We start from the raw sequence: 24,352 nt of genomic DNA, 5'->3' as shown, positions 1-24,352 counted from the left end.
GAGAAGTGTTTAATATTGGCTAACTTTGTAAAACCAATTTAAAGAGTCAAAAATCACACCCATTCATTTTAGAGTCCATTTCAGGGGTCAGCAATCTTTCCTGGCAAAAGAGCCAAATAAATAACCCAAAATTTGTCCGGAGCTGCAAAACATTTGAACATTGCGATGAACGAAACAGTGTTAGTATTAGTGTAATATACTGAGGGCCCAATAGCTAATTAGTGCTGCACCACAACACAAAAATATGCAGCATCCAATTCGTAGAGCTTCATTTTCTTTTGGAATTAAAAAAATAAATACATTTGCTGTTTTTTCTCTGCCTTTCTGTCAAATGTTTGACATTTATTTGGCAATTTATGGACACATGGTATTTTTCTGGCTCTCTTCACTTTTGGACATTTTTTTCTGCCTTTTTTTTGCTATAAATTTTCTGACATTTTGGGGCCATTTTATGGTAATTTCTGGGATTTCTTTTTGTTTTTGGACATTTTATGATGATTTTTTGAACATTTTGTTTTCTGCCTTTTTCATTCATTTGAATGGCATTTTTTGGCAATCTAATGGACATTTTTAATGCAAATATTCTGCTTTTCCTTTTCTTCTTTGGACATTTTATGGTCACCTTTTGGCAATTTTTAGGTATTGAAAAAACGTTTTCATCTACCTTTCGTCTATCTTTTTCTGACAAATTAAAAATATGGATCCTTGATATATATATATTTTTTTAATATTTTGCTATCCATTTTTTTCATTCAATTTAAAGAATATTTTATCTAAAAAATACAAATAAAAAATTCTGCCCATTTTTTTTTTCGAGATCCTCAGGGAGCCACAGAAGAGGGACTAAAGAGCCACATGTGGCTCCAGATCCGCAAGTTGCAGACATCTGGTCTAATAGCTTATTAGTGATATACAAAGAACCAAATATGATTTTGGGAAACTGCTGCACAACAAAAGATAACAACAGATTTAAAATACATGAAATAGTAGAAATATTACAAAACACTTCCCGTGTACACTTCCAGTCTCATTTCAGCACCACTTGCTCTTTGGAAAGTTTTGGAGTGAACAACAGGAAGCAATGCTGCATGTTATTGGAATTTAGCTAAGTTGCTCATTGAAACCAAAGATAAGAAACAAAAGCTGTGAGTGTCTAATCTAAAATGGAAAACTACTTAATGATTATTTGGGAAGCGTTTTTCAGCTTCTTTCAACTTTCCAAGGAGGTGGGTGTGTTTAGGTGGACGCTGGAAAGAGGGGAGTCTCTTCTTTCAAAAGGGCCCGAGAACAAAACAGGAAACCATCCCGTTGTTTTGCTTCGCGGGCACTACAAGTGTTTGGAATTTCGAGGAGTTGAATTCACATGTTTATGCTCACGTCTGCGCTCAGGTTGGAGCATGCACACACAAACATTTCCACGCACACAAGCGCGCCACTTTCAATCGCACACAAACACGCGTGGAGGAGAATGTCTGGCATGCCTTGATAAGCGCAGACATGAAGCCGGAGAGCCCCCCGTGGATGTTATGAGGCCGAATAGACTAAATAGCTGCCATGCTGCTTGGCTGACCTTGGTTCAATCAGGACTTGCGTTCTTAAAGACGTGTTGATGCTCGGGTCTTCTTGATTTAGGCTTGAAAAGCGTCTTGACCTCTTTCAAGTAGAAAGACTTTACACGTTGACATCGGCTGGTTTATCAGCCATGTTTGGGAATTTAGTGAGATTTTGGAAATCACGGAAGGAAAGAGTGGCTTCTTGGAAATATGTCAGGGCTGAATGATCAAACTCATTTTAAAATATGGGCTGTAAACCGTTCCATATTATATTTGAACCCAGAATAATTGACAAATAAGATATATCGTATAGAGCCCCCCCCCCCCCCAGTAAACAAGTAAATTAAAAGAATTGAGAAAAATGACATGACAGGGCAAGGCAGTGTTATGTTTTCCTTTTGTTCCTTTGAACCCAAACTTTTCTCTGATTACACTTTGTTGGCGTACAGACGTTGTCAGTCAGGTCCAAAGGCATTGACCTTTAACCTGTGGAGAAGTACTTCCAGGTGGTGCCTCTCTGGTCTCACCCTGACACCGAGCAGCGGCGTCCTGCAGTTACACGCACACACAGGAGTGCTGATCCTAAACAAGCAATGACCTGGCGGCTCAGAAATGTCGCATGAGCCCCCAACATCACACGAATTCCTGAGCTGGACAAACAAGTACACAAACTCTAGTAGTAAAAGTGAGAGATTTGCGAATTTGAGTTTGAAGTTAATCTGCGCATCCAGCACAACTCTGTGCAGCTCTGCTTACAGTGTTGTGTAGTTGCTGTCTTTTGAAAGTATCTCTGGAACTTTGCCCAGCCTAGCTGCCAAGTCATGGGTGGAGAAACTGAGTTAATATGTAAATTAGCTCATCACTCCCTGAGACTTGAATATTTGTGTAAAGCAATTAAAAAGTAAATTTTCCCTAATATCCCTTCTTAAATCCAGACTTTACACAATCGGGGTGTCAAAATGAGTGCGATCATTTTGAGTTGATTTAAAGTTCCTTTAACGGCACTAATTTCTTTAACGCGGGATTAATGACCGCAAGGAAAGCCTTTAGTGGGCGAATTCCAGTCGCAACGCAGCAGACACATCCACGTCAATGTTTAGGAGTAATACATTTAATAAAAATGCATTTAATTGTGGAGACTGGGGTCAAGTTGTATTTTACCATTTTAAAATGAGCTTTAAGTTACTTCCTGTTAAAAAATAGCTCTTAATACGAAAAGAAAAATGGACTGAGCTATTACCAACGTTTTACAAATGCAATAATGCCATCTAGTGGCAGAAAATTACCTCAACACAAACAAATATCACACTTGTTTTTTTTTACTGTACAGTGCATCTTTGTAATTTTAACTCAATTATATGCATTATTATGAAATTACTGTATCAATGACTAAAAGATGCAGCCATATTTCTATTAGTTTAACATGTCCCCCACATTTATGTTAACAAGAGTATAAAAAAAGATTTTTAATGTACGTTTCATACATTTAGAACAGCAATTAAACGTGAGTAAACTTTAGAAGTCATGCGATTAATTCCGATTAAAAATCGCCCGACACCCCTAGTTTAAAGCAGTCTTTGACCCTTATTGTCCCAAAGCTACCATCACCAACAAATACAGTACATGCCATGGGGCACTTTGATTCAAACCAGGGGCCTCTTGATCTACAATCACATGTTCTGTGCCACTAAACCACCACGTCTAAATAGACATTCTCGGTCATCTTGTTCAAGTACTAGACAAAATTGTTGAAAATAACTCTCTAACCAAATGGCTGTGACCTGTGGAGTTCCACAGGGGTCAATCCTGGAACCCTTATTGTTCAATCTTTACAATCTAGTACGCAGCAATAATATGCTATGCAATATGAGATACAAGAACAATCTTATGGCTTAATGAAATAAGAACCAGGCATAGATTGATATCCAATCCACTCCCATCTTTTTATTATACAGATAAGCCAGTAGCATTTTTGGAGAAGCGCCAAACTGAGCTGCTCATTTCACAATCAACTCCTTATGCATTGAGACATTGATATGGTGTCATATATGAAATCACAGTGCCTAAAGATCATCAGCTTTCTGAAAGAAAATCTTCTTGTGTGGTGGATGGAGAACAAAGACCGATGTGACCGTTGGTGTCTGAACTTGGGGGATCTAGGGAACATTCATGAGAGGAATTTACTGTTTTACAATTCATCACAGGTGCCTGCGAGCATACTTACTGTACGAGTAATCTTCCCAAAGGAGACTACGGCGGCCCAGATAGCACGCAACTCTAGTTATGTCATTGTGTGCTTCCACCGGAGCCCTCCCGGCTTGTCTGTGAAACATTAAACTGCAGTTAGCGATGCAGTCACTTGTACGAGTCAATCACAGCCGTGTCCAACATGCCACCTGTGACGGGAAGTTGAACTAATAATAAAAATGTGTTCAGTACTCAAGATGGGCAATTCCATTCTCATTTGTCACCTGAGTCAGTCATCTAAAACCACATTTCATGGATCCCCCCCCCCCCCTCCCTCGGAATTCTGGGAGGTCCATCACCTGCAGAGACGAGTGAAGTGGAATACAGCAGTATGAGGCGAAGAATTCTGTTCACTGGTTTGGTGCTGAATGAATGATACCAGGTGCCTCCTGCGCTGGACAGACCCCACAAGCTGCAAGGGTCCAGTTCTATCCTGTTTACTACTTCATTTCTGACCTCTTATTCAACTTTCATTTCATTACAGAGCAACAATCCTGTCTTTTCCATTCTTACGTTTGTTTTCTCAGAAAGTAGAAGTGGACATCAAACGTCTCAACTTTTGGCCTACTTTCAAAAGTGATACTGATCTTCCCTGTGTACAACACCAGTTGCAACATGATTTTTCTTAAGCCTCTGTTTGGTGTTTCATGTTGATATTTGTCATTTGACGTAAGCACAGCGAGAACATGCAAATTCCACACAGAGATTCACACTCTTGACTGTAACTGTTCTGTTTGTGGTTTAAAGTTAAAGTATTTTCAATTAAGGTAGATTAAAATAACATTAATAATTCTATAAATAGTTAAAAATATTATTTTACGACATAACTCTTGATTTCATTGTAAAAAAAAAAAAAACGTTTGCAACAGGAAGTGACGTCATCAAACCAGAAATTGCATCATGGAAACAGAAAGTTTAGGAGCTAGCTCGTCAGTGTGAGAAACAGTCCAATCCAGCACAATCCACATACATCTAATGCCTATGGTAGCATCGTGGGTATGTATAACTTAGTATTGTTCTTTATCCACATTTCTGTGGCATTATTATTTGAAAAGCTGTTTAGTTGGCAACGTTTATATAAGCGTTTAACTTTATGCTAGCACTCGCTAATTGCGTTAGCCTAGTGTCATTAGGTTGAAGTCATGTTTGTTTAGTCCTTTCGTGAATAAGTAATTCGTATAATCTGTACATTTAAAGTCTTTTTATGTTAATATCTACTTTGTAAGTGAAAAGTGATACCGCCTCATACTGTTATTACATTTTCACCCTTTTCTTCGTCATTACCTGTGGACCAGAGCAACGTCTTCAGAGTCGTGATGTTGAAGATGAGATTAGCTGACTGTCCGAACAAAGCTGAGACAGTACAGTGGCAAATATACTTAGCTGTAATGTAAAAGAAAAAAATAGTAATGGTTCACAATTGAGGCGTAATGGATCACTCGTATTCTAGCTATCTATTTCATTACATCTCAAAAAATATTTATATTTTTGGAATGTGTTAGGAAGCATTGGAAGAACATGCAAACTTCACACTAGAAGGCCAGAGCCGATATTTGAACCCAGAACCTCAGTCCCCTCCCCCCACACACACTTATTATAAAATGATTAAACATGTCGTAACAGAATTTTACGAGTTGCCTTTGTTGGCGTCATAAACAGTCGCCATCAATCACAGACAACAGACAGACAGATGTATGCTGTTGCGCAAATCAGCCTGCAAGAGGCAAAAGCCACACACATGCACATATTTTAGCAATGTTAGTCGAGTAAAAGTGTCAAAGAATTGATATTGTAGGCAGGTTATGACAAAAGAATGGGTAGTGTAAATGCTATGTTATCATTATCAGCCCTTTCAGATCAAAAGTTAGGAGCATTTTGATATACTATGTGCTATTAGGCAAAATATATATATATACACATTATATTTGTGAGGCTGCTATATGTATAGTATGTAAATGGTCTCATTTAATATTGAACGAAAAATCTGCTATTTGAAAGTAGCCATACACGAGTACAAAAAAAAAAGGGGTCTGTAGCACCCCCTACTTTATAGCAGCTTGGAGCTCTAGTTATTATTGTTGATTGATAAAATTGTGTGTTTACATTTGAATTCAGAACAGATAAATTGTACCAATTATTAATTAGCATTCTTATGCTCACATAGACTTATTCTCATTTTGATAGCTTGATATTAGCGAATACTGATGAGCCTCATGTGTAGAAGTTTTATTGAGCCTCAGAAGATTTTCAGATTTGAAAGTGGGGCCTGGCACCCATCTTGATCAGTCCGAGCCGAACTCAATGAATGCTTTTATTTTGCTCAAAACACAAAGTCAGTTTACCGACTATACCTGCATTGAGCTTTAGGGATTAGTTGTCTGTCGACGCTTGCGGCACAGAGCTAATGGAGCAGTTGAGTGTTTTGAGTTGTATGTGCGCAGGCCACTGGCTTTGGGATTAGCGTGACAGAAAAGCCAATGAGCTGTTTCCTCATATTTGAGATGAATGGATGATCTCATTGTCAGACGAGACACTGTGCATGCCGTTAGCCTCATAAAAACTCCATAAGGAAGAATTTTACATAGTGCGACCAGTGTGCAAGATCATTTGTGTTGTTTCAGAAGCGTCTTTGCTGGATTTGGCTGAACCCTACGACCTTTGTGGCCAACTTTGATCTCTGAACATGTCGCCCAGGGGTTGCGTGATGGACGGGTCAAGAATTAAGAGCGTGTCGGGCACCTTCCGCCAACTGGAGGTGACACCAACACACTTTTCAAATATCTCATGCTTAGTTACCAATGCCTTTCCAAAGCTCACTTCTGGATGGAGGCCATGTAAAAAGAAAAGGGAGACACCAGGCAGTTGACACAGACATCAGGTCCAGATGAAGAATGCGGATAAGTGTGTTAGAAAATTGAAGATAGCAAATGTCCAGATGGAAATCGTGGATTTTGAGTCTTCCAGCACGTGCTACCAGGGAACTGCTTACCATACATAACATAGGGGCACTCTCACTGTTCTGTGGAATTAGAATAAGACTTATTCATTGTCCCTTTGTTAGCCTTTCTACAAGATTCATGTACTTGTATAAAAAAATAAAAAATGGAGATCACCTCACATTAACTACGCCAACCGCATTCCAGCAACTGGAAGTACGTTTCCGCTAAAGAGGAACATTGCCCTCTCCACGGTCACCTAATGTCTTGTTAAGAATAACAAACAAGCTGCCAAGATAAATCACGACATGTTTTTGGCCCCTCCGGTAAAAAAAAAAAAAGAGAAAAAAAAGCTGCTGTTCAGTCATGTTGCTGTCATCCTCACAGCGCAGTTCCTCAGGAAGATAAAAGGGTCAACGAGACTAGGAGCGTGTGGAAAGTGATGTGACCTTTGGCCTCACACACACACACACAAAGCCAGCGTCCTATCTGTGCCTTTGTGGCAAATGAGCACAAGGGGGATATTTACATGAATCGGCTGGGATGTCTGCAATACAGCAGAATGCATGTTAGTGTTTTGCTAACCAGATAAAAAGCCCTGACTTGGGTCACGCGGCAGAATGTAAAGGATACAACACCAGCAATCGGGAGCAATGGGCAGGATGCGCTGGGCTAAATAAATACTGAGCGACGCTTTGATAAATGTGTCACGGGGCCATTTAATTCCCTCCATTCTCTTGCAACCCTCTTTCATGCTTAAAGAATGCAAAAAATAATAAACAAAAGTCAATGTTGGATACTAATACTTTTAACTTTGAAAGCCTTTGCCTGAACGACTATCAAAAGTATTAGATCAGTTTATAAAATTGTTAGATTGATATATTAAGTAGGGGTGTCTAAATGTGTTAATTTTGAGTTCATTTAAGGTTCATTTAACACCTCTAATTTAAAAAATGTGCAGAATTTCACAAGTTACTTCATGTTAAAGATTAGATAGCTCTTATGAAAAAAAATGCACTGAGCTGTGTTGCAAATGCAATTATGCAGAAATACGACCTCAACACAAATCAATATCACACTCGGTTTTTACCGTACAGTACATCTATTTAATTTTAGCTAATTTTTATGAATTATTATGAAATTACTGTATCAATGACTAAAAGATGCAGCCATATTTCTATTAGCTTAACATTTATTTCTATACACTTTTATGTTAATAAGAGTATGAAAACTTTAAAAAGAAAATATTTTATTGTACATTTAATTGTACATTTAAAACATATTTGCGATTAATCGTGAGTAAACTATTGGAGTCATGTGATTAATTATGATTACAATTTTTAATCACCTGACACCTAAAAAATAACAAAGAATGCATGCTACTGCCTCTATTAAAAATTCTGAAAAATATATTTTTTTATACATTTTATTGTTCATATGGAACCGACATAAAATGTGTGACTAATCGTGAGTTAACTATTGAAGTCATGCGATTAATTATGATTTTAAAAAAATAATCGCCTGACACCTCTAATATTAAATCAATAGAATCAATAAAATTCAGTCAGTGAATGGAAACTTAAAGCATGCTCTTAGCAGTAAGCATAGCAGTCAATTTTTTTTCCCTTCACTTCTTCCTCTATTCAGCCAGCACGATTTAACAACAGTACAACATTTACTATAGAAATGGTAAGTATTTTTCTTAAAGCAGATTATATGAATGATTTGTGTATGCTAGAACCATAGAAACACTTCATTATTATGGAACATGGCGCTCAGTGTTTACAAGCCGACGAGTAAACAGTCTCAATTCATATCTCCGCCAAAGGGAATAATGTTAGCGCGATCCAGTGCACATCAAATATTTAATTCTCAGACTGCGCCCAAACAAGCATGATGCTTATGTTGTTTTTCTATTTGAGACAACATAACGATAGCCCCTTCTAATTCCAATATCAGCATCCCGCGTCATGTCAAAGAGCATACTGGAGTTGGGGTCACACCTGCAAAGAGTTACTGTAACATCTGCGCGTGTGCAGGTGGTACAGTAGAAGCTTGTGCATGATGCAGCTGTCAGATGCTGAGCTCAGCGTGCGTAGAGGATTGATGCGTACGTCAGAGACCACGGCAGATAAGAACCACAAAGGCCGGCACGCGACTCTTGGCATCTTCACTTTTTTCTTTTTTTTTCAAGCACATCTGCTGACGTCATGGGAAGTTTCCCACTAGCCATAATTTTCGGCAGTGTCGAACAAATGGAGGGTGAAAGTCATCAGAGGCCTAAGTGGTTAGAAAAGCCCGGTTAGATACTGAAACTGTTTGAAACGCGTGTGCTTCCTGTGTACCTTTGCCCAATGCGTTAAACACATTGAAACCCATTAAAACGCAGTTGAACTCATTAAAACACTCTTCTTGAAATATTGCTAGGCACCTGACTCGCGCTGTCAAAAAAGACTATCCTATAACTTCAGACTTGCGCAGTTCTCCACATACGTGGCAAAATGTGCTTGCTTCGAGCTGGTTTTGTCACTCAGATTATGTTTGCTGGGGAAAAGAACCCCACATAAAAGCTAATTAAATATGCTTTTTGAAAATATTAAAACAAGCCGTATAAACTGGCCTACGAAAGTCTGCTAGCGTGACGCTAACATGTGATTAGCATAAAATAAACATGAGCTCCAATGACAACCAACTGATTTGTGCACCTGTGCCTTAAATATGTTGCGTGCGCTTAAGATTCTTTACGCATGCCCCTGCCTAGCCTAGCCTAGCCTAACCTAGCCTAGCCTCTATAGCAGAGGTGGGCAATCTCGGTCCTCGAGGGCCGGAGTCCTGCAGGTTTTGTAGGTTTCTCACTTCCAACACAAGCTGATTCCAATCAACAGGATCGTTATCAGGCTTATGCAGAGCTTGCTGATGAGCTGATCATATATCAGCTGTGTTGGAGAAGGGCAACACGCAAAACCTGCAGGACTGCGGCCCTCGATGCCCACCTCTGCTCTATAGCATAAAGAAGACTCGCAGTTCTCCACATATGTGGCAAAATGTGCTTGCTTCGAGCTGGTTTTGTCACTCAGATTATGTTTGCTGGGGAAAAGAACCCCACATAAAAGCTAATTAAATATGCTTTTTGAAAATATTAAAACAAGCCGTATAAACTGGCCTACGAAAGTCTGCTAGCGTGACGCTAACATGTGATTAGCATAAAATAAACGTGAGCTCCAATGACAACCAACTGATTTGTGCACCTGTGCCTTAAATATGTTGCGTGCGCTTAAGATTCATTACGCATGCGCCTGCCTATCCTAGCCTAACCTAGCCTAGCCTCTATAGCATAAAGAAGACTCGCAGTTCTCCAGCTACGTGGCAAAATGTGCTTGCTTCAAGATGTTTTGTCCGGAATTAAATATACGTATTGAACATGTTTAAATACCTGTACCAAAATGTTCAACCAAACCATATAAACTGGCCTACTGCTATCTTAATGCTAACACATTTGATGTGATTAGCATAACATTAACTCAAGCGCCAATGGCAACCAACTGATGTGTGCACCTGGGCCTTAAGTGTACCTTGCGTGCACATGATTCTTGACGTGTGCGCGCCTTCTTAACCTAGCCTAGCGTAGCCTAGCCTCGTTGGAACGAAAAGAAGACAACTTGTTGATTCACTCAATTCCATTCAATAAGTGGCAAAATGTGCTTGCTTCAAGCTTTTTGTTTGTCACTTTCAGATGTTAAAACTGACCCATACAAAAACAAAAGAGAGTTAAATATATTTATTGAACATATTTAAGCACCAAAATATGGAAGCTGGCCTTTGAAAGTCTGCTAGCTTATGATGTGATTAGCATAACATGCCACATATGTTGTAAAGTGCACCCAACATAAAACATGTTTTTGTCATGTTGCGTGTTCCGCACCATTAACCTGCTGGTAATGTAAATTAAAAAGACATGATTTATGTTTGACGTTCAAAAGTGTTTTAGCTACATGTGCACTACTGCACGTGATGATGATAGTCAGGTTGTAGCTTGAAATATTCACGTGTCACAGACAGTGTAGGGGTTCCCCCCACCCCATCCTGCCATATAGAACCATTAAAAACAACAAATAAAAACATTTTGTGATACCATGGCAAATAAATGCCGTTATTACAAAGCATTTAAAAAAAAAAAAGAGAAAATAACAGGGAATGTATTGCAATTATAGTGTGCAAAAATAACTCCTTAAATGTACTTTAATTGCACCCAGTATGCAACCAATGTTACATAACCCACCAACTGCTATAGGAGAAACTATTTTGTGACGTACTGTAAAATAAGTCGTTCAAGGTTCACTTTGGGTGACCCTTGTTTGGGTTACACGTGTGTGACGGTGTATTGTCAGCTGAATCACTAACAGTTGACAGAGTTGCACTTTTGTTTCTCCCTCCTGTATGCAGCAGGTGCTCGCAATCTTGTTATGTTTGCCGGAGATAGCAGCCAAGCAGCGAGCCAGAGGGGACAGGGCAAAGCGACATTAGCGGAGTAGCAGAGTTGCAACGTACGCCGTCTCGGGCACAGTAAAATAGCTGACTGATCGGATAAGATGGGGTGATAACATGACGCGTAAACTTCTGTGTGTGTGTGTGTGTGTGTGTGCGTGTGTGTGTGTGTGTGCAGGTTTATCTGGAAGTAGTAGTCATTGCTTGTTATGACATGCCAACGTGCAAGATTTCTAGTTGGACAATTTTCAGCCTTGAGACACACAACTAAACATTTTGAAACAAGAATGCATTCACTGCTCCAAATGGCGTTTATCAGCAAAAATACTGTTTAAGTCTCATTTAGGATAAAAAGAGATTCTGGGTTTGAACACGCACTTGGGGTCCCCCACTATGTGAGAACTTAAGCACCTTCATTCACATCAGGGCAATTGCAATGTTCAATCTACACTTTGGCCGTTTTCTAGCGCCTCGTTGTGTGGAAAAGCTCCTCAATAACATGTTGCATTATATTCCAGCCACTGGAAGCTTTAGGCTGATGATTTTTAGCATCTCGAACATATAGCGATGTCTACACCCTTTTACACTGCACTCGCATTACGCATAACGTTATGCATAAATGACATAGTTTCACACATTTAGTGCACTTGCCGATTTAAAAATAAATACATTAGTGGCATCAGGCGATTAAAATGTTGTAATCGTAATTAATCGCATGACTTCAATAGTTACAATATAATGTACAATAATTTTTTTCTCTTAAGTTTTCATAATTATGTAAACGTGGGGGAAATGTTGACTTAATAGAAATATGGCTGCATCTTTTAGTTATTGATACAGTAATTTCATAGTAATTCATAAAATTGAGTTAAAATTAAAAAGTTGTACTGTACTGTAAAAAATGAGTGTAATTTAACTTAATTTTTAATGCCACTAGATGCCATAATTGCATTTGTAAGACTTTGGTTACAGCTCTGCATTTTTCTTTTCATATTAAGAGCTATCTAATCTTTAACATGAAGAAACTTTTATCTGCACATTTTTAAAATTGTAAGCTACAACTTGACCCCAGTCTCCACAATTATTAATACTGCTAAATTTTGACGTGGACGTGTATGCTGTGTTGTGACTGGAATTAACCGAGTACAGGCTTTCCAAGTGAGGGGGCGGTCATTAATCGCACATAAAAAAAATGGTGGCATTAAAAGAACTTTAAATTAATTATTTTTAATCATTCGAATTTAACAGGGTTGTTAACGAAACTTTTCTCTGTTCTGTGTGGTGTGTCACATTTACAAGATTCTTTTTTATTTTCCACTTAATCATTACACAATTATATTGTCAAACAGAACAGCTTGGGAGGGGGGGAAGATCATGCAGGTGTACAGTACCAGGTGAAGGACAGAACTTAGTGTTTATAGATGTTCTAATAGAGTTTCTAATAGATGTGTTAACTTCCAACATCTAACTCTTTTTGTCTTCTCCCCACGCATGGAGGCGAATCCCTAATGACGCGACGGGACCTCAGACTACAATCGTCACTGTTCACATTTTCCACATGCTAATCAGCATTGCGTGGGGGCATGCAGGGGGGCTCTGTGGCGACAGACGCCCGCCATAAGGAAATGGGTCTGAATGGAAATATGTGTGGAATGTGCGGCAAAAAGACCAAGAAAAGAAAAGGTAATGTTCCATCAACAGAGCAAATGACAATGACTAATACCGTAATCTTATCAGCGACACAACAGGAAGCACCGCTCGCGGTCACCCGTCGCACATCAACCACGTCTATTTTGATGTCATTTACTATTTCCTTTATCAAGGTCTAGTTTGACTTTTGAAATCCCATTATGTAAAATGATAAGTGTTTGTGCAGCCTTTAATTAGAGAAGGAACCATACTCAACAACGTGTCCCTGCATGCAGTGGCGTAGTGTAGGCTGTTAACGCCTGGATCAAATATTTGTGCCCTCTAACCAGCTCCCTGCTACTTTGCTCCTTTTTTTTCCTCTCTTCTTTTTTAAAACCCTTTCATGCCAACATATTTACATGCTCAGGTTCAGTTCAGGTGGCGTGTTGAAAAGCCACGTCAAATTTGTTTGTAGCGTTTCATGTCACATAACCTACTTCATGGGTGTTCAAGGACACTTCCGATATAATTTTCGCACCCTTATTACTGTAAGGGATTACTGTAAATCTCTGACCTGCTACTGAACTGCATTGATCCATCATAAAAATAGATAAATGACCACAGTAATGACAAGCCTAAATATCAGTCTTATGTAATCTGATTGGTCTAGTTAAGGGGTCAGCAACCTTTACTGTCAAAAGAGCCATTTTAGGGCAAATAAATGACCCAAAAAAATCTGTCTGGAGCCACATAACATTTGAACATTGTGCTGAACAAAACTGTGTGTTTGTGTTTAAGTCTAATTTGCTGAGCTAAAATGAGCTGTATAAGAGCTAACTTAACTGAAAATATGCAGCATCCAATACTTTGAGATTCATTTTCTTCTACCTTTAATCTTCTGTTTTGGGATTTTTTTTATGGCTATTTTTTTTAAACATTTAAACATTCTGCCTTTTTTGCTATCAATTTTCTAACATTTTAGGCAATTTTGTGTACATTTCGTGTACATAATTGTTTGGGCGATTCCTTCTTTTGTTATTAGACATTTTATAGTAACATTTTTGAACATTTACTTTTCTGTATTATTTTTAAAAAGAATGTTCTGACCTTTTTGGCAAATCAAAAGATATTGTATGGTAAACTTCTGCATTTCTTCTTTGGTTTTTGGACAATTTATCGTGACTTTTTGAACATTTTCTTTCCTGCATTTAAAAAAATAATTTTTCTGCCTTTTTTTCCATTTAGCAATTTTGTGTACATTATATGATAATTTTCTGATCTCCTCTTCCTTTCTTTTATGGTCACTTTTTGGGCATTTAAAAAAAAGTTTTTTATCTACCTTTTGTCTCTCTGTTTTGCTAATTTACAAAGTTTGACTTTTTTAAAAATCTTTAATTATTTGTTTTGTATTTTAAATCTAATTAATTAATTAATTTAAAGAATATTTAATCTAAAAATTCAAAGTAGCACTTAGGAACTTGCCCTCATGGGAAATGAGGTCTTCCTTCAGGTATAACATTACTGCTTTTGTCCATATGGCGCCGCCATAATCAACGTAAACTGAAAGTTCTTTAGTGTTGCTTTAAATAAAAATGTACAAAAAATAATTTCTTCTAATTTTTTAGCGATCCACAGGGAGCCACAGGAGAGGGACTGAAGAGCCACGTGTGGCTCCAGAGCCGCAGGTTGCAGACCCCTGGTCTAGTTTTAGCAGTCACTACTTGAAACAGATTAAAAGATGATTTAATAAGATAACATAATATCAAGCAGCGTTTAAACCACTGTTTTTTTGTTACCCCCATGTTGACAGTAGTGAAGAATGTAAATTTCCAGGCCCCAACATGAACAATCGTGGAGGCATTTCCGCACACAATGACAGGCTTGTGCCACAGAGAACCCTGATGGCGTATGAAAAGACCTGACACAATGAATCCAACACACGTTTATCAGTTGGCAGCCTTCCTATCAAAACAACAACACATAGCCCACGCTCACACACACGCACGCGCACGCGCACGCACACGCACACACACACACGTACACTTGATGCTGTGTGAGGATGAGTTGACACCAGAGTAGACATTTTCTGTTATGAAATCCACATTGTTACATTTTAATGTTGTTGCTTTGTTTTTTCAAATACAGTCTTACAAGCAAGAGAGCAGCTTACCCAGCTTCACAACCGTTTTCCCTTTCAACAGTGACTGACACAAAATCATTTTCCATCACTTTAAAATGCTTTACACACACCTGTGGTGTCCATCAATATTTACCTTTGTGCGTCCTTCACGAGAGATATGTGTATATACAGTATAAAAGAGAAAGACAGAAAAAGCATCGCTGGCAATGTAAACAAACAGTCGACAAAAGAGAGCAGAGCAAAAAGCACTCGAACGGCTCTTGATGCATACTGTAACTGCGTGCCACTTTTAAGACCGTGTCCTCATTCATTTTGCCCCGAGAACCCCAAGGTTTGAACGCTTGTCTTAATATTTAGTCTGATAGTGTGACAATACGCTAGATTTATTAGGTGCAAAGGCCCAAATGGCCATTTTCATCCCAAGACTTTATTTTTGCAATGAGACATACCAAGCAATGTAACATTTTTTAAATAACCCGGCGACAAAGTCAATAGTTGGAATAGCAAGACTATGCGTAACACTTTGCTCATTCCCTTGAATATTTGGAGCAATTATAATCATTAAAACATATGCATCACTAACGGTACCGTGGATACAAAAAGTCCACAAATCCGTGTTGAAAAGTCAGGTTTTTGTGACATAAAAGAGACAATTTGACCAAGATAAATTAAAACTTTTGTCCACCACTAATCTGACCTATAACCTGTTCAACTCAATGGAAATTAGAAGGAAAGTAAGGAAAGTAAAAATAAAAAGAAGCCAAAGCAGTCATCATGACAGGCCACCGGGTGGCGCTAGTGTGCAAAACGCAACAACAAAAAGAAAATGTTGACTTTGATTGGTGGATGTCAGGTCAATTGGAGACAGGTGCGGATGAGGGGATTCATCAAGTGATCAAACCCACAACCTCAGGGTTGCAAGACAGCCACTCTACCCACTGAGTCAGGCCACCCACATTTGATGCAGAATCCTCCACAGTGACAAATCAGCGTTCATCTCAGATCTTGTCGGTCGCTTGGTACAGAATCCACACAGCAGAAGCATCAGAAACTAATTGTAGAGTGTCATTTGCTTATTTGATTGGAGAGTCTACTTTGTTTGCTAGTCTTGCTAATCCTTTCGTTCCATCCCGGTCAGATGTTGATTTGTTTTTGGCTGAATGGCCATACTCAACATGTCCCAGTACCAGGATGTTATGTAAAAAATTTTTTAATCTCCACATTTTTTGACCGATTCAAACCATTCCAACTCTAAACTGTTCATCTTATACCAACAACAACCCCCCCCCCCAAAAAAAAAGCAAAAAGCAAACAATAAAGATTTTTATTTTGTTCTCCTGTAATTTATAGATTAAAACTATCCCAACTTTAAACTGTTAATCTTGAAGCTACCACTACCCCCCCCCCAAAAAAAAAATCTAAAGAAAAGCCAACAAAATTGATTTATTTTATTTTTCTCCTCTAATATCAGCATTTTTTGACCAATTTCAACGATTCAAATTTTAAACTGTTCCGCTCATTCCAAGTCATTGAATATGATTGCACAATCATTCGATGTTTTCCACAATTTTTCATTCACTTTCTGAGTCTTCACACTCAATTTCTCAGAAATAGCATTCTCTAGTTCTTTTTTTTTTTTCTTCTGGGGAGAGAGCATTCTCTAGTTCTAAACTTTATTCATGAATGTATGTCTGAATGTATAGCATTTATAACAAATATGAACTTCGGCTGACACTTAGATAAACAGTCGGCCATTTTTTCCGGTTTTAATTATTAATAATAATAATTTAAAAAAAACAGCACAAAAATGCTACTAACAGAGGTATAACTTGAAACAAGGTCAAACATCAGTTAATAGCTTTTCATTTAAATGTTGAACATGATGCATTCCATTGTGAAAGCTTTCTTACAAATGTAATGTAAAGCTGCGGAATGAATGCATATTGTTCCAATGAACATGCCCCAGAGGGGGGAACAGCTTGAAGTCAACAAGTCTGGTCCAAATGTATAAACTAACTATGTAATGCGCCTCAAATGTATACATGTAGGCTCTGTGGAGAAAGTTTATTTATCATTTCTGGCATTTCTGAACTAAATTTGGGCAAAGGGTTCATGAAATAATGTGTACCATTCCAAGCATTCCCAACACACGTTCCCTCATTCATATGAGCCAACAGGTGAAAGCTCCTTCACTCCTTCTTACTCGCTTCTTAGTCAGGCCAAGTTGAGCAGATGTGAAGCGTCTCGCATTCGCTCGCGTCTGTCAGTACAGCATCCGTTCAAGTATGCGAGGGGATATTCCTGTCATGTTTTGCAGGTAGGGAGACACTCGGTTGTTGGCACGCGGGGATTATGGGCAGGCGGGGCGCCGACAGACGCCCGTTCGCATTCCCATCATTATTTGTTGCCACGTGATGTCACACTGGCAGAAAGTTCACACCAAAAGCTCCATATCACTCACTTTTTGTGAGTAGTGTATTGATGTGTGCGGAATGGAGAACGAGGCGTGCTCGTCAGAAGCCGAGGCCCATCCGCCCCGCCCCGATGTTCCCATTCTATTGTAGCTGCAGAATTCCTGCCGAGCGGTGGAGATTCCTCGCAGCTATTATGCTAGCTCGCACGCTATTCAATAGACTAATGACTTGTGTCAAAAGCTAGCGTCCCTGGGGAGTCGCTTGCATTGAAGTGAATAGTTCAGAGGGCGACTGCCATTGTGTTGTGTCGCCGCCTCGCCGGCCCTGGCTCGCGTGCACGTGGAGTGCAAGTGTGTTACGCAAGGAGGGATGTTGGTGCGGCGAGTCTCTCGCAGGGCTGAAAGCTTTTTTAGAGCAAAGCTGACTCATGGATTAAAGGCCATGTAATTGTGTTTTAAATAGAACGATGATAATGTCAAAAGGATAACATGTTACTTTATTTGATTCTTGCATTACAAGGAGACTTTCGTACAGTACAGGTACACTTCAGTGAATTATAATTTTGTAAAAATGAAAACAAATAATTATTTTAGTAGTTTAATTATATATCATAAAACACTAATTGTTTTTTATGTCATGTCTAGCTAGCTATTAAAGCTAGCATGGGCTTAAGTGAAAGTTAAGGAGACTCTTGCCGCATGCTACCGGAAATAATCCGTAAACAATGTATTTAAGGGTAACGTAAGGTGACGAGAAATTATTGTAGCGTTGGTGAAATAATCAGTCCCAGTGTGGATTTTTTTAATGACGAATTTTCAAGTTACTTTAGGCTCGCTAACGTGTGTAGCTTACGACGATGGGAAACTACCCAATCATCAAGGGTTACTAGTGCTACATAATGTTAAACTGTTTAGTGTACAGTATATACTTTGAAAGAAACTTCAGAAACTGCAGACAAACATGAATACAAAAAAAGTGTAGCATAGATTGTCTTCTTTCTAGGAAATGAAGGATGAAGACCAAAGCGACTAACAGTTTTAACAGTCTGAATTATTATGCCATAAAAATGCTAATAGTATTTTTATGTGAGAGCTTGTTTAAATGCCCTGAAAGTTGCATTTATACTCCAAGTGATAACATTCAAGCCTTTCAAAATGCTCCAAATAAAAGATAAGTCATTTATTTTTAAAAGCTCCCACTTTTACACAAGTTGAAATATGCTATCGCTAAGCTATGCTAACACAGCAGTCAAATCACAATTACAGTAAATATTTCTACGGAAAGCATTTCTACGCTTCTAGGAAAAACTGTCCGCCATGTCACGTGTGAAGAACGTGTTCTTGCGCTGTCATAAACTGCGGACTCCATGTAATTATTTTACTACCTGTCTTTACTAGCATTTTTTCACTAACAATGATAGGGCTGTCCCTGTTATTACTGTATTTACTAAGCCTCATTCCAAGACATAACAGTCGCCAAGGGTGATCTAAAGGATCTGCTTTGGCTGTGTTCACACCCACAATGGCGAAAATATATATATAAAAATATTTATATTATGCTTTAATAACGTTAATTTTACATTACATCAGTAGTGTACGGGTGATAAAAGTGATTCTAAGACTGGATTTATAACGCAGGTCCGAGTGTTCAAAATTGTCATGAATTACATATTTTATTTTACTGTTTAAATGGCTCATAAAATAAATAATTTCTCTTATATAACTTCCCATCCTGACTGACTCTGCTTCAGACATGTCTACGACTGTTTTGCAAACAAGAACCGGGTTTATCCGGATACTTTGCCATTAGTGCCGTTGATGTAATTGGCCTTTACACACAGAAACAGTAACAATATTTATTGCTAGCAGCCCCAGGCACAGCACGTCTAATTAGAATACGTTTGCCACACGGCCTGCAGAGTTAAAAGTTTTCCACCAATTTGCACTGGGTTGCTGCCTGCTGCCAGTTCAAACAATTTAGCGATGAGTGATGGGAGCGAATTTAGTCGCACCGCCCTTTGAAGTCAACCCAAGAGCAACTTGTATGACATTCACCACACTGCACGCAAATAAGAGCGAATCTGGAGGACTGATGCAACAGATGGTGCCGTCCTCAAACGTAAAGAATACTGGCAAAATAGCATTTCAGTAATGTTAATTAATTAAATTAAATTAATTAATTAATCCACTTTTGGGGGGGTTGTTTTTTCAACATTGGAAGTAACAAAATAGAAATACTTACAAAACAGGACATAAAAAAATGCACTCGTCACTGAAATTATTTACACAATTAAGAAAACATTACTAAATGTAAACAAAGGAGGAGACTGGAAGCTACAAAGTTAATAAAAAGTCTACACACCCCAGTTCAAATATATGCGGCTTGTGTGCAATGTGTATCAGCGAGAGACATGATTCTCAAAATAACTCATTTAAATACATGCCTATGTGATATCAAAACACCTTTGATACTCTACATATGTCATTGATGTATAATATAAATAATTCTGGACCTAAGATTGACCCCTGTGGTACTCCACATATAATGTCTCTGATCTCAGATTTATTAGCAAAAAACAGTTGCCTGTTTCTTTGCAGCTAGCTCAAATAACTGAATAATATGGTTGTAGTTAATTGGCTTTTATTTCCCACATGCAATACATACAATTTGTGTGTGTGTGTGTGTGGGGGGGGGGGGGGTCTATTAGTTCTCCAGATTGTGTTTTTCAATGAAATTGTCCAATCTATCTTTAAATAAATTTCTAGCATTTTAGAGAATTAGATATCTGCACTTTTGACTGTCAAAACAGGTTTATTATTTATTTCCAACCTCTGCAGATGATTACATATTATAAAAAAAGATGTAAACAGAAAGCGAAGCAGTCAATTCCCAACACGGAGAAATCAAAGCGATCAAATGAGTGTCAGCAACTGATTGCGAAATTGCTTAATCGTGCACGCAAATGGAATCCAATAGAACTGTCAAAGTGCAAGGAGGAGGTTGAGATTCATTCAGGGGAAATAAAAGATGCAAGAATGTGTTTAAAGGGCGATTGGAGCACCGCGGCTGCCAATTGCGCTTATCTGCCGTCATCATCGGACCCGGGATTCTCGTAGCCAGACAGAGAAAGCAGAATACCGTAAGTGTGACTCATGTTTTGATGAGTCACGTCTCAGCAGGTGGTTGATGCAAAAGTCAGAGAGGTGAGAAAGTTAATCATTTGGGGCAGAATCGAGTCTCTTGGGGTAGATCAAGGCTGTCCAAACTTTCTTCCCAGGGCTGCACTTTGACATTTATCACTTTTAATTTAATAAATATACCAGGCAATTGTATATTGCCCCCGTGTCGACGATTGCATTTCGATGGGGACAGAAGTTCATTAAGAAGTCCGTGTCAAAGATTGCAGGCTGCAGCACGTTAGGTTAGGTCTTGTTTTGATTCAGTAGCAGTGCAAAGGTTCCATGTTTACAAGTTTAATAAGGCAAGTGTCAACATGATATCTGAAAGTGGCTTGATGGTCAACAACATCATTTGATTGTCTTTCGTTTATTTGGAGACCATAAAATCCCTGTCAGTGTAGTATGTATGCCCTTAAGGATTTTTTTTTTCAATATCACAATAGTTTGCAATTAAAATATGAATGGGATCTAATTTATGCAATTAAAAAAATGGAAGTATTGCACAGTTTTGTCTAACAGTTATCAGTTTACGGTACTTGCACATTTCTGTTGCTGTATTGTATTGATAAAATGATTATAAAACAAACACGACTTGACTCATATTTTAAATAAACGTACAAATTTATTAAAATAATTAGCCAGAATTTGGCATCTTGAAATCAAAACATTTCATAGAAATGACAAACTTAATGCATAACCAATATGGCTGTCGAATAAAGGAAAAATATGTTAATAAATATGACAACATGTAAGGAACAAAATACTTTTTTTTTTTGAGAGAACCATTAAATTATAATTCCCATGAGCTACAGAGACAGCAAGTGGTTCAGCCAGAATGGCGTAATCCAGACTACAAACTGTAGGCATCCAAGTTTTTTGGAATTATAACAATCCATAGATGGCAGTGGGTGTTTGATGTAAAAAAAAAAAGTATTGAAATGCTACTAAATGTTCTGAAGTGCACACGTGATGATGAAGTAGTTAAACTGTAAAAAAAAAAAAAAAAGTTATTGTCTTCAACGTATCTCTTTGGATCTCATCTCCTTGTCTGTGTTTCCTCTCCCTGCTTGGGATGCAATCAAGATGTAGGTGGTCACGTCGCCAGCATCGAGGTGGTCGTCGGTCTTATAAGGGCTCCACGTAGCATCCCTGAGGTACTGCGCGCTACACTGAAGGTTATGAAACCTTTCCAAAGTCATCTTTAGGGGGTCGTCCTCTCAGCCCGCCGCGTTCTCACCCTGTGGCGTGGCGCCCACTTCTTGAGAAGCTGCTGCGTTTTGGTCACGGCTCTGAGCAAGTGAGGCGGCGCCCTTCTCTGATTGTTCATTCTGCACACAAAGACGGAGACAGCAATTAGACGTCAGACAGTCAGCTTACGGAAAATGTTTTTGAAACAGGAGGACGGGTGAGCTGTTAGTCACGTAGGACCTAAAATGCCAAATGTCGAAAAGAAGACGCGGGAATCGTTATTGTCCCATTATGAGCAGACACGAACTTTAAGGAATAATTGCCTCATTTTTGCTGTCACAAAATCAATAACAAATAACAATGTGCTTGCTATAAATTGTGTTTATTAATATTGAAGTCAGTGGCTACATGAGAGCAAGAGAGTAGCAGAAAATCATCAAATTTCACCTAATTGGTCAGAAAATTCTTCATGTATCCTTGTTCATCTCTCTATGCTAGTCACTTATAGTGATAAGACTAAATGAATAAGTGACATGTGTATCGACTTTAGTGACATTTATGTGCATTGGCTCAATAAAGGTTGGGAATAACTGCTGGTAGAAATATTCTTTTTTTATTTAACTTTCTTATGGGGCATAGCAAAGTATTTTTATTTATACTGTAAATATTTTTATATATTTATATTTTATATTATTTATATTTAATAAACTATTTCTATGTGGGGAAAATATGTTTGTTATTTTTTAGGTATTCATTTACAAATGTATTTATGTTATTGTATATTTTTATATATATATATATATATATATATATATATATATATATATATATATTGGTTTTCAATTATTATTTTATATACTTTTCTATGTGTGAAAATATGCTTGTTACAATTTTTTTTCTTCCAACATCCAATTTAGGATTTTTTTTTACCATAGGCCAAGAAAAAAAAACTACCCTGGGTCCTGCCGTTGGCCAGTGTACAGTGAGGGCTCTTGGAAGTTAAAGTTAATTTAAACTAAAAAGTAGAACATTTCCATTTAAGTTGGCGCAGCTGCACTGTAAAAAAAAAAAAAAGTCTGACTGACAGCAAAAAATATTTAAAATTTGTTTGTTTTTTTACTTAGAGTAGGCCTATATTTCAGGATTTTTATACCTGTATAATGTGTGTATATATATATATATATATGTATTTTTTTTACTTTTACCAACTAAAAGAGATGATTCATTACTTGTCCAGAGTCTCGAGTCGGTTAGTCTGCTTGCCTAATACTAAAACATGAGATAAATTTGGAGTTTTATTTTCCCTCACCTGCTCATGTCAGTCCCCATCTTGAGACCCTCATCAGAAAAGATTTCACTGTTTGCTGATGTTTCATCCCTGCAAGCAACAAGAACAAGACATGATGACTTACAATTATATCCCCTATTTAAGAGCATTTAAGCACTCAAACACAAAATGAAACGTGCCAGTACATGTTTATGGGATTTTTCCACCAATTTACTGCATGCTTACAGTAAATACAGGCATTCGTTACACAGCTAAATACAGGTTATGATACCATATGCGGTCAGGTATGATGTTAACAAGTTGTCCTATCAGATGCTAATCACCCACCTGAGGTTGCTGTTGTCCAGCCTCTGGCAGAAGTCAGTGCAGGTGAGGTCTCCCTGATGCAGGCACTGGCACCGGAAGCCACTGGTCTGGGTTGCCGTGGCGACTGGCACCGAACGCCTTTTCCTGGGGGCATTGCCCAAGCCATAAGAGACGACGCGCCTGAAAGAAAGGACAATTGAGAGAGAGTTTAGATCAAGGTAACACACGGCAGTCATCACCTTGACTTGAATTCAAGGTTGGGGACTCATTGTATCCTTTTTGGAGAAATGTGTATACTGTACTGTATTGTGTATGTAGATCATTTATTTATTTTCTGCAAGTAATTGTGCTATTTAGAATTTTTACTCAAACTTTTTCCAATATAGCAAAATCAGAAAAAACAGATCTCTTCATTTTCCATCCTAGATATGTATATATATTAGTCGTTCTACTTTTTGGGGGGTATTTTTCTTTAAACGGAGACACTTACTCAGGCGTGTTGACCCATATGATGTCCAAGTGGCAGAAATAGACGCACTCCTTGTCCAAGAAAGTGGCGCACGAGCAGCGCTTTTTGCGCACGTGGCGCACTTGGGAGACGGTTGGTGACGCTTCAACAGGCGCAGAGAACGCTGGAATTACAAATAAATACATTATTGAAACAAGTAGTTTTATATATATGTATATATGTATATTTTTTTTAAATATCACACCATTTAGCAGAAATTAAAAAATAAAGAAGTTTCATTTATGTTTCTTACCTGTGCTTAAAATCCAGGAGTGCATCACGGACAAGACGGAAAGTAAAATGTAAATATCCATCACTTCAGATGAAAGAAGACGTTTAAAAGATGATATTCCAAGTGAAAGCAAAGGTCCGAAAATTATTAACGAGTGCCGGTCCTTTGCATCAATATGTGTGAGCGTCCTAAGAGCTGAACACACGTTTTTGTTGCTGCTCGTGAATGTGGCCCCACATGTTCACTC

General features: G+C 38.2%; 2 protein-coding genes across 14 annotated transcripts in view; one reads left to right on the top strand and one right to left on the bottom strand.

Moving 5' to 3' along the window:
* The window catches only part of myo1g (myosin IG), a 124,421-nt gene extending 102,058 nt beyond the window's left edge, over positions 1-22,363 (top strand). For 11 of the 13 annotated variants that reach the window (XM_077547957.1, XM_077547959.1, XM_077547954.1 and 8 more), the window contains 2 exons: positions 12,719-12,904; positions 21,667-22,363. The gene's annotated coding sequence lies outside the window, so the exon portion shown is untranslated. Of the gene's footprint in view, positions 1-12,718; positions 12,905-14,475 lie in introns of all 13 variants that reach the window. The other 2 variants (XM_077547951.1, XM_077547952.1) reach the window with 2 other exon arrangements.
* Positions 21,504-24,349, bottom strand: edn1 (endothelin 1). The gene is made up of 5 exons (XM_077547971.1): positions 24,127-24,349; positions 23,856-23,997; positions 23,387-23,545; positions 23,081-23,149; positions 21,504-21,911 (listed from the first exon to the last, which is right to left on the bottom strand). The coding sequence occupies exons 1-5, from the start codon at positions 24,185-24,187 to the stop codon at positions 21,785-21,787; spliced, it is 558 nt and encodes a 185-aa protein (XP_077404097.1). The 5' UTR covers positions 24,188-24,349; the 3' UTR covers positions 21,504-21,784.
* Between the last annotated feature and the right edge of the window lie 3 nt (positions 24,350-24,352).

Source organism: Vanacampus margaritifer, chromosome 17 (assembly GCF_051991255.1).
Source record: "Vanacampus margaritifer isolate UIUO_Vmar chromosome 17, RoL_Vmar_1.0, whole genome shotgun sequence".
Lineage (NCBI taxonomy): Eukaryota > Metazoa > Chordata > Actinopteri > Syngnathiformes > Syngnathidae > Vanacampus > Vanacampus margaritifer.
Note: the sequence above shows the minus strand (reverse complement) of the source record. Positions and strands in the feature narration are given on the sequence as shown.

What these genes read in the sequence shown, in the direction of transcription:
- edn1 (XM_077547971.1), bottom strand. Translation starts at nt 24,187, where the DNA reads ATGGATATTTACATTTTACTTTCCGTCTTGTCCGTGATGCACTCCTGG. An exon ending in CTCCTGGATTTTAAGCACAG is followed by an intron (nt 23,998 to 24,126) that starts GTAAGAAACATA and finishes TTGTAATTCCAG; the next exon opens with CGTTCTCTGCGCCTGTTGAA. An exon ending in CTGGACAACAGCAACCTCAG is followed by an intron (nt 23,150 to 23,386) that starts GTGGGTGATTAG and finishes TGTTGCTTGCAG; the next exon opens with GGATGAAACATCAGCAAACA.